This window comes from Quercus robur, chromosome 9 (assembly GCF_932294415.1).
Source record: "Quercus robur chromosome 9, dhQueRobu3.1, whole genome shotgun sequence".
NCBI classification, from domain to species: Eukaryota; Viridiplantae; Streptophyta; class Magnoliopsida; order Fagales; family Fagaceae; genus Quercus; species Quercus robur.
This window is the reverse complement of record NC_065542.1, coordinates 49,188,376-49,198,757: the sequence shown is the minus strand read 5'-3', so window position 1 is coordinate 49,198,757 and position 10,382 is coordinate 49,188,376. Positions and strand designations below refer to the sequence as shown.

At 39.1% G+C, this 10,382-nt stretch overlaps 1 protein-coding gene across 1 annotated transcript; it reads left to right on the top strand.

Annotated features, from left to right (window-relative positions):
• The first annotated feature begins 4,787 nt into the window (after nucleotides 1–4,787).
• LOC126698852 (uncharacterized) lies at nucleotides 4,788–10,139 on the top strand. The gene is made up of 2 exons (XM_050396357.1): nucleotides 4,788–6,241; nucleotides 9,542–10,139. The coding sequence occupies exons 1-2, from the start codon at nucleotides 4,876–4,878 to the stop codon at nucleotides 9,559–9,561; spliced, it is 1,386 nt and encodes a 461-aa protein (XP_050252314.1). The 5' UTR covers nucleotides 4,788–4,875; the 3' UTR covers nucleotides 9,562–10,139.
• Nucleotides 10,140–10,382: the final 243 nt, after the last annotated feature.

Genomic DNA, 10,382 nt, shown 5'->3' with positions numbered 1-10,382 from the left:
ACTAATGAAACAAGCCGGACTGTTTTCAGCTTTTTTTCCTGGAGCCAAAACCACATAAACCTTAAACGAGAGAGAGAGAGAGAGAAAAGAAGAATAGGAGGTTTTTTTTTTTTTTTTTTTTTTTTTTTTTTGAGAATGAAGATTAGGAGGTTGTTGGTTATTACTTATTAGCAAAAAATAACATTGAAGTTATGCCTGAATTTGTATGCAGGAACTCACATTGTATTTAATTGTCCATGAATGGTTTTTTTTTTGGTTGAAGAAGCATTTGAAACATGAATTGCAGAATTTTGTCACCACAATATATAGACAAATTTGGATTTGGATCTTATTGTCATACAATATTTGTTTAGCTAAGGAGAAAAAACTGGATTCAATTTTAAAGTTCAAAGTAAAGTTTATTTCCCTGTAACATTGAATTGTTCATATTGTAATTTGATTCACTTTAACGTTTATTTCCCTATAACATTGAATTGTTCATATTGTAATTTGATTCACTTTGTCAATTTGGTGATGCCCAAGAAACTTGAGGAGATTGCATTTGGATGTCTCCTACCTAATTACTCAGGAGGCAAGCAATCTCTTCACTTATTTTGACAGGAAAAGTCCACGACAACTTCGAAGGTCAAATAGCCTAATTGTTTTCCTTCCCTAAATCTGCTGCCCTTTTGTCAGACTCTTCTTTTACAATAAACCTTCATCTCTTGGTTTCACGACCACCACATCACACCCTTTCTCCCTTCTATTCCTGAATTTGCAACCCCTCTGTTCCTTATATTCCTTATGATTCTTGAAGATTACAAACCTCTCCAACATTGTAACTATTTAGTCAAAAGCCTCTCTAATCTGTGAGATTATAATATAATCTCAAGTATTTGTTCTGCTATGACCCAATTACAATGTTGTGAACACTGCTTATCCATGTAAGGAGGTCAGTTTTTCTTTGATTTTTTGGGTATTTTCTAATTATTTTTGAGAGATTTTTCTACATATGATTGCGTGGATTGGATTTCTATGTGGGTTATGTTCTGTGTAAGTCTTTCTTTCTTGGGAAATTTCAATTCCTTTTTTTTCCTTAAACTTCTTTCTACGATTTATAAGTTTTGAAAGATTTAAGTTTTGAAGACAAGCAATGAGTTTTCCATTTTTAAAAAATATTTAATTTCGACCAAAACATTCATGCAAACAGAATTTGTACTGCTTTATTTATTTAGTTGGGTTGGTAGAGGAATTCTGTTGATGGGCTTTGTTGGTGATAGAATGAGATATTTGAAAGATCATTTTGAACAATTTAGAAACTGCAAGATGGGAACAACCCAAATTTTGTGGTTGAGGTTTTGTCTATTTCAGAAGCTATGCTTAGAGCATTGTGACTCAAGTATTTGTAATCTATGTAGTTAATTTAGGGAAAAGTTTGCTCATTGATTTATAGGACAAAATGGGCTTCTGCCCTTTTTGGGCAAATTAATTAGCCTTTTGCCTTTCTTCCCAAACTAAATAGGGAAATACCCCTCTTTTGAAAATCGAGTTTCTCAAAATCGAGTTAAAAAAAAAATTCCGGAGCCCTATAGTGATGTTTTTAAGGACTTATAGTGACATTTTAAGAACCTATAGTGACATTTTGTGACTTGATATCCATGAAATTGAGTTATAGGCAATTTTATAAACGTCATTATAGGTCCTTGAAAACGTTACTATAGGACTTAAATCGATTTTGAAAAACTCGATTTTCAAAAGAGGAGTATATCCCTATTTAGTTTGGGAATAAGGGCAAAAGGCTAATTAATTTGCCCGAAAAGGGCAGAAGCCCATTTTGTCCTTGATTTATATTTTGTTTATGGGTAAAAGGAAATACTTTACTAATAGGAAAGATGTTTACTAATTTATTTATATATTTCATTCTGTAGAGAACAGAAAATTGTGGCTTTAAAATAGGTAGATGTCCATGCTCATTAGTTTGAGTAGTAATACTAATGCCAAATATTTACCTTTTTTTCTCCTTTATTCTCTATTGTCTCTTTCTGCATCATTATTGGTAGTATATTTTGATGAAGAATAAATTCTTTCAAACAATCGTGTGAACCTTTCACTTTGAGAGGATAAATGTGCACACATGGAAATGAATATATATATATATATATATATATATATATATTTTAATGTTTTCTAGCAAACATAGTTTTAACTTTTAATGAGCATTTTGCCTCATGAAACTTTTGTTTTTCTTGCAGACACTGAATACTGAATATTAAATTTGATGTTTGTGATGTTCTTTCATGATTAGATTTGTATTACTAGAAAGGTCATTTTTTATTGTATGTTTCTTGAAGTTGTTCTCTTTGAATTTTGGAACTGACTCTGTAGTTAATTTAGTTTAGTGTAGTTGTTCATCTTTTCTTTGCAAGATCTCTTATTGTCATTCTCTCATATATAACAAATTTTTGGAGAAAACATCATTGTCTGATCCTTTAAGCAAAAATATAGATACTAATATAAAAGTGATTTGCATAATGAAGCACCATTGTCATCTTTTGTTCATGATGAGTTTCACTTTCACAGTTGCAGAACCTATTCAGGGGTGCTAATGCTGGATGGCACAATGGCAAAACAATAAACCATATAGAGCAAATGGATGGAAGTCTATATCCTAGAGGGTGGCTGATGCAATAATAAATTTGCCACGAAGTGTTCATAAAAGAAATGTTCAACCTACGTTGATGCAAAGGGTGACTTCCACTCTTTTAAGTTTATGAAATTTTGTATGTATTATTACTTTTGTGATCTATTGCCTTTATGAAATTGTATATATGTTTCTGCAAATATTGTGGTTTAAAATGTGACAGAATGTATTGTTTAAATGTTGTAAACTAAACAAAAAATGAGAAACCTTTAAATATTTGAATTCTTATTTTCAAATATGCCATGGAAATTGAAATTCATAATCTCTTTTAAGTTTTGTGTTATTTCAACATTGCATAGCATGGGGTCAGTTTGCCTGATTCCCATTGTTAGTCCAAAATTTTATGGAGACCTTGTGGCTGAATGAGTTTCAAGGTTCTAATTTTAATAGGCTGGGTGTTGTTTTATGTGTTTTAATTCAAGTTGTGACCAAAAGATAATTGAAAATTTTTTTCTCCTAATTTTAATGGTTTGGTTGCAAGAAAAATGAGCAATGCATTTATGCTTCAATGTAGCTCGGGCCTCATATTTTGCAAATCATAAACCTAGGTGAATTTTGTTCCATCTTCCCTTTGGTGGAAGAATTGACTAGATCAATTACAAAAGTTTCTCTCCCTTGGTAGGAGTGTTTTCTCTCTCTAGATAGAGTCAGTTTCTCCCTTGGTTTCTCCGTAAGGGTCTTTCTTGGTCCACTCATCTTCACCGGTTTGGGTTGTGACCAGTGTATCGCAAATCTATGGAGCAAGAGGTTCTGTATAACTTTCAAAAGCTACAGCTAACAAAAGAGGAGGCAGATGATATAGTCATAACAAATGTTACTAGAGCAAAGCTTCTTGAAGAATGTTCGTTGAGTCTCTTTGGGCGCCTCCTCACTGACCGGCAACAAAACTAGAGGGCTTTCAAGAATACTTTGAAGGTTGCATGGAAAATGGGTTCGGATTTGAGGATTGTGGAGGTGGGGAACAATGTATTCCAGTTTAAATTTGGTTCAGTGTGTCAGCTGGAATGGGTTGAGAGAAGTGGCCCATGGAATTTTGATAATAACCTTCTTCTTCTGTGTCGATGGAGGAAGGGTTTAACGGCATCAAACATCTCGTTTTCCCATGCTCCGTTTTGGGTTCAAGTTTGGGGATTACCCTTTGAGTACATGTCTGAAGATGCTGGGAAAGACATAGGAGGCAGACTGGGTAAGGTCCTTGAAGTGGATAAAAGGTCATTACAAGCGGAGCAAGCGAAGTTTATGAGGATCCGGGTGGAGATACCCATTGACAAGCCTCTTAGAAGAGGAGGCAACATCACCAACACGGAGGGAGAAAGATGCTCAATCATTTTCAGGTATGAACGTCTCCGTACTTTTTGTTATATGTGTGGTATTCTAGGGCATGATGAGAAACATTGCCATGTGAGTTCCATAGAGGGAGTGATAGAGAGGCAGTATGGAGATTGGTTAAGAGCTGGAGGAGTGGTTAGAAACGGTAATGAGAAAGGAAAAGGGGTGAATGAAGGAAGCTCGGAAAGGGTGGCTGTTGATCGGAATTGCTTCCGCCCAGGAAGTTCGGTGGCAAATCCTGGTCCTTCAGCTTTGTCTAAGGATTTTGGGGCTTGTGGCCGGGATAGTAACGGTGGGCTTACGGAGAGGAAAGCTGTGAACTCAAAGAACCTGTCAAAAGATTTGAATCCGATCTTGAGTGTGGGTGACGGTCTGAATGGATGGGACAAGGGTGATGGGGCAATACATGAGTTGCAGGTTGGGCAGAAGACTCGGTTAGAAGATAATGGAACTTGTTGGAGTCTAGTTGGAGAGCAACTTAAACCGGGTGATGAGGCCAGGTCAGATTATTTTAAAAAGGATGGGCCTTGTAATATTGAACCCGAAATGGCCAGTCCAGTAAAAGTCAATAAGGAGGCCACTAAAGACCCTAGTCTAAATGGTTTGGGCCCTAATTTAGAAGCTGAAAAAGAACCCATTAGTAAAGGCAAGTGGAAAAAAATTGCTAGAGAAAAGGGTAAGGCCTAGGAAGTAGATATAAAGCTTAATGGTCCGGAAGTAGGAAATAAAAGAGTGGGATGTATTGAGGATTTACTAATAGCTGAATGTAGAAGTCAGAAAAAGGTCCGTGGAGGGGAAAGAAACAACAATGACTCCAACTCTCTGAATGAAACGGCGGTGACTGCTAGGCAGCACCACCGAGAAAAATGAGGGCCTTAGGATGGAACTGCCGAAGGCTTGGGAACCCTCGGTCAGTTCGTGTGTTGCGCAATATTGTGCAACAATGGGATCCCGATTTTGTGTTTCTTTCAGAAACAAAGCTGAGAATGCGGAGTATGGAAAGGAAGAAAAGGAGTATTGGTTTTACTAACGGTTTAGTTATTCCAAGCCATGGAAGAAGTGGAGGTCTGGCTTTGTTGTGGAGAAAGGAAATTAACGTTGATGTTCAAAGCTTCTCAGATAGACATATTGATGCCATAGTTACTGAAGACAAGGGGTTTAAATGGCGAATGACTGGTTTTTATGGCAACCCTGAGGTCCATAGAAGGAAGGAATCTTGGGAATTGTTAAAAGTTCTTAGCAGAAAGTTTCAGCTCCCCTGGCTATGTTTCGGGTATTTTAATGAAATTGTGTCGACTTCGGAGAAAATGGGAGGAGCTCGAAGATCTCAGAGGCAGATGGATGATTCTAGGGAAGCTATTGACTGCTGTAGGTTTATGGATCTTGGATTTTGTGGTCCGGAGTTCACTTGGTGCAATATGCAAGAAGGTCGACACAGGATGTATCTTCGGCTGGATCGGGCTCTAGTTACGCAGGATTGGGCTGACCACTATAAGGATGTGAGAGTTCATCATCTTGTGGAATCGGTGAGTGACCATTGTGCGCTTTTGATCACCGACTCCATTGTTTTGCAAAGTCCCCGGAAAAGAAGATTTCAGTTTGAAGCAATGTGGACGAGAAGAGATGAGTGCAGGGATATCATCAGGGCAGTGTGGAATGATAGTGTAAATCTCTATAGTCCGAATGGCATGGTGGCAGGGCTTAAGCAGTGTGCTGATGATTTATCAAGGTGGAACGGGGAGGTCCTTGGTCGGGTTCCTAGGCAGATTCAGAATAAGAGGAGAGTCCTTAATGAATTAGTGTTGAGAGATCATGATGGCAGCAATGGTTTTGAAATTAATAAGATTAGAAAAGAGATTAATGACTTGCTGGACTGTGAGGAGATAATGTGGCAACAAAGGTCTAAGGTTCAATGGATGGGGCTGAGGGATCGTAATACTAGATACTTTCACACAAAGGCCTCTGAGAGGAAAAAGAAAAATACCATCTCTAAGATTTTGGATGAAAGGGGGATGTGGAGAGAGTCTGCCTTGGAGATAGCGGAGGTGGCTGTGTCTTATTTTGAGAAGTTATATAGGACTTCCAATCCCGATAAGATTGCGGAAGTTGTTGAAGCTATTGATCCTAAAGTTTCAGCCGAAATGAACCAAAGTTTGATCAAGCAATTCACAAGAGAGGAGGTTGAGGCAGCCCTGAAGCAGATGCATCCGTCCAAATCTCCCGGCCCAGATGGTATGCTTGCTCTATTTTATCAAAATTATTGGGATATTGTGGGTAGTGATGTAGTGTGTATGGTTTTAAATGTTTTGAATTCCAATATGTCTATGGCAGATTTATATAAAACTTTCATTACTCTTATCCCAAAAATTAACAATCCAGCTAAAATGACAGACTTTAGACCGATTAGTTTGTGCAATGTGATTTATAAACTTATTTCGAAAGTCCTAGCTAACCGTCTCAAATTAGTCCTCCCTCAAATAATATATGAAAATCAAAGTGCCTTTCTTTCTGAAAGGCTTATAATGGATAATGTTCTTATAGCCTTTGAGCTCATGCATTATTTGGATCACAAAAAGATGGGAAGGATTGCTACATGGCAATCAAATTGGACATGAGCAAGGCTTATGATAGGGTGGAATGGGGCTTCATTGAGCAGGTGATGGTAAAATTAGGCTTTCATGATAGCTGGATTTGTCTAATTATGCGTTGTATAACTTCTGTGTCCTATTCTGTGCTTATTAATGGTGTAGCTTTTGGCAATATTATTCCATCGAGGGGTCTTCGTCAAGGAGATCCCCTATCACCATACTTATTTTTACTATGTGCAGATGGCTTTTCCTCCCTTATTAGCAAAGCTGTTAGAAATCAGATGTTGAGTGGCTTGTCCATTTGTAGAGGTGGCCCAAAAATTTCACATCTCTTTTTTGCGGACGACAGCTTACTCTTTTGTAAGGCAAATAGCCATGAATGTCAGCAGTTAACTGAAATTCTTTGTTTGTATGAGGCTGCCTCTGGCCAAAAAATTAATGCCGATAAGTCCTCGATTTTCTTTAGTGCTAACACGGCGGAGGAAAAAAGAAATGAAATTTTGATGATTCTTGGGCCTATGCAAGATTCTCGGCATGGGAAGTATCTGGGCCTGCCATCTATTATTGGTAAATCAAAGAATGAAGTTTTTGCGGAAATTAAAGAAAGGGTGGGAAGGAAGTTAGCTGGGTGGAAAGAGAATCTTTTGTCCATAGGGGGTAGAGAGACCTTAATTAAGGCGGTGGCCCAAGCTATCCCTACGTATGCTATGAGTTGTTTTCTATTACCAAAAGGTTTGTGTGATGATATAGAAGGTATGATGAGGAGATTTTGGTGGGGGCAACGTGGTCAAGAGTCAAGAATTTCTTGGGTGAGTTGGAAACGCTTGTGCAAATCAAAGCTTCAGGGTGGGATGGGCTTTAGAAACCTTTAGGCCTTCAACCTTGCCATGTTAGCAAAGCAAGGTTGGAGGCTTCTTATGAATCCGGACTCGTTGGTAGCACGGGTTTATAGAGCTAAATACTATGCCCATGGAGATGTTCTTAATGCAAGCCTAGGTTGCAAACCATCCTATGCTTGGAGGAGCATAATGCAAGGTCTTGAGGTTGTTAGAAAAGGTACTCGATGGAGGGTGGGTAATGGGAGATTGATTCATATATGGAATGATAAATGGCTGCCTACTCCCACAACATTCAAGGTGGTCTCTCCGCCCTGTGGTTTTGATGATTACCCCATGGTCTCGGCTCTTATTGACCATGACCTTAGAAGATGGAGGGCTGATATTGTGAAGTCCATTTTCCTGCCCTTTGAAGCTGATACGATTCTCAATATCCCAATCAGTTACAATCTTCCGGAGGACAAACTCATTTGGGTTGGAAATAGGAAGGGTGTTTTTTCAGTCAAGAGTGCCTACTATGTTGCTCTTAATTTGATGGATTGTTCAAATGAGGGAGAAAGCTCCTTTGGGGACCCTTTGGAGCGGCTGTGGAAGAAGATTTGGCATCTCAACATTCCATCAAAGATCAAAATATTTGCATGGAGAGTGAAAGTTCAAAAACGTGTACGAAAACACTTTTGAACGTTTAGACCCCCAAAAACCAACTTAACCAACACAAGCAATATGTCAAACAAGTAGTGTGCGGAAACTTAACATATGCTATAATATGGAATTGGTTAAACAACTATCTAAGCCATAACAAAATAAACCACAGCAGATAATGTAAAGGCAGAGATAGAGAGGAAGGAAGATGCAAACACAGAGATAACACCAGATGTGTTATCGAAGAGGAAACCGAAGACCTCGGCGAAAAACCTCTCCGCCGCCCTCCAAGCGGTAATCAATCCACTAGAAAATACAGTTGGGATACAAGGACAGCAATAGACCCTCCAAGCCTAATCTACCCAATGCACCTAAGCCCTCCAAGCTTCTTGCTCCAACGAGGTTGCGCCGAACCTATTTCTTTTCTAGCTTTCCGGATTCTGCTACTACACCGTAGCATCAACCAATGAAGATTGGCTCCTTCCTAACTGCTTCCCAGAACTCCAAACGACTGTCTCACAGAGATGATGATGGTGAGAACCAGGTTTGGTATAATGCCTCTCAAGGATTTGACAATGGAGAGGAAGAGAGTGAGGGATTTTGATGAGACTCTAAGGTAGAGATTGTGGGTGAAACAATCTGGTTTTTCTTTAGGGTTTCTCTCTCAAAATTCTCTCTGGAAGCTCTCTTTCAATCGTGGGTTAAAAGGGTATTTATACTGGAGTGAAGAGGAATGCGAAATGTCAGGTTTTTCCAAAACAGGGGTGGCTCGCGGCTTGACCAAGTCGCGAGTTCCAGTCGCGAGTTAACCGTATGGCCAGTTGTCCTGTTTTGTCCTGTAGTGCTCCAGCTAGCATGTCTGTTCATCTTCCAGCATGCTTGGCACGTGTGCATCTTCTGGCGGGTTGAAGCCGCGAGTCCACCCGCGAGTCCCAGCCGCGACACTCTGTTTTCTTGCACACTCTTGAGCAATCTTCACTCTATCTCACTCACTACCCTTACAATAATCCCACCTAAATACAGGGTTACTAAATGCTGAATTACAAGCAAATTTGGTACGGAATAAAGCCAATTAGATGGTTGAATAAATTCAACCTTACAGAGAGCTTGTTTAGACGCCCTTCCTACTATGGTGAATGTGAAGAAAGAGGTATTGGAGAGAATGGGTTTTGCCCTTGCTGTGGAAGTGAGTTGGAAGCTATTTCTCACTCTATTATCCGCTGTGAAGTGGCGAAGAGGGTGTGGGACTGTTGGGATGTCTGTTTAGTTGAGGATGGACATGAGTTATATGATGTGCCGGACATTGCTTTACAAATCCTTGATAAGAAATCAGTCCGTGATCTAGAAATGTTTTTTACTGTTGCTTGGTCTATTTGGTTTAATAGAAACCTAGTTGTTTTTGAGTCAACATGTAGATTGCCAAGCCATATTTGGAGATTTGCTAGTAACTATCTTCATGAATACAGGGCGGCAAGGATGGCAGTGAACAAAAGACAGGGTGCTGAAAATGGTGGGTGGTCTCCTCCGCCGCCTGGAGTGTTCAAGGTGAATGTTGATGGGGCGACTTCAGTGGATGGGAGAAACTCTAGTGCCGGGGCTGTCATCCGGGACTCTTGTGGTACGGTCATTGCTGCTTGCTGCAAGTATTTCCAAGGCCATTTTTCAGTTGCTGAAGCAGAAGATCTTGCTGTGGAGTGTGGAATCTTACTAGCCCGTGATATGAAGATACCTCAAGTTATCATTGAATCTGATGCAGCATCCATTGTTAGTGATATTAATGACAAGGTCGTGGATGGTTATCTTGGCCATTTGTTCCAAGGAATTTCTGCTTTGCTGAGTTCTTTCTCAAGCTGGAGAATCAAACATGTGAAAAGGGAGTACAACAGAGTGGCCCATGAGTTAGCCCATATAGCTAGAGATAGTGAATCTAATCACATGTGGGTGGGAGTTCCTCCTCCTGCGCTGTTAGAGTTGATTCAAGCTGACTGTACAGGGTAGTTTAATGTTTGTATTTCTGTTCTCTCTGTTGTAAGTCACTTTCATTTTGTTTGGTTGAATACAGATTCAAAGGTTTGCATCAAAAAAAAAAAAAAAAAAAAAAAAGAATTGACTAGATCAGTAAAATACTTATGTTTTGGCACACAATATAAACTCCTTTTTTCTTTTACGTATTGATACTGGGAAAATAAGGAAATTTGAGACCATGCATTCTAATGAGTCTAACTCACTCTCTTTTGGTTCTATATCTCTACGTCACCAAGACCAAGTGAACCTCTTATATAATGTTTAATTAGCTAATGTCACTGG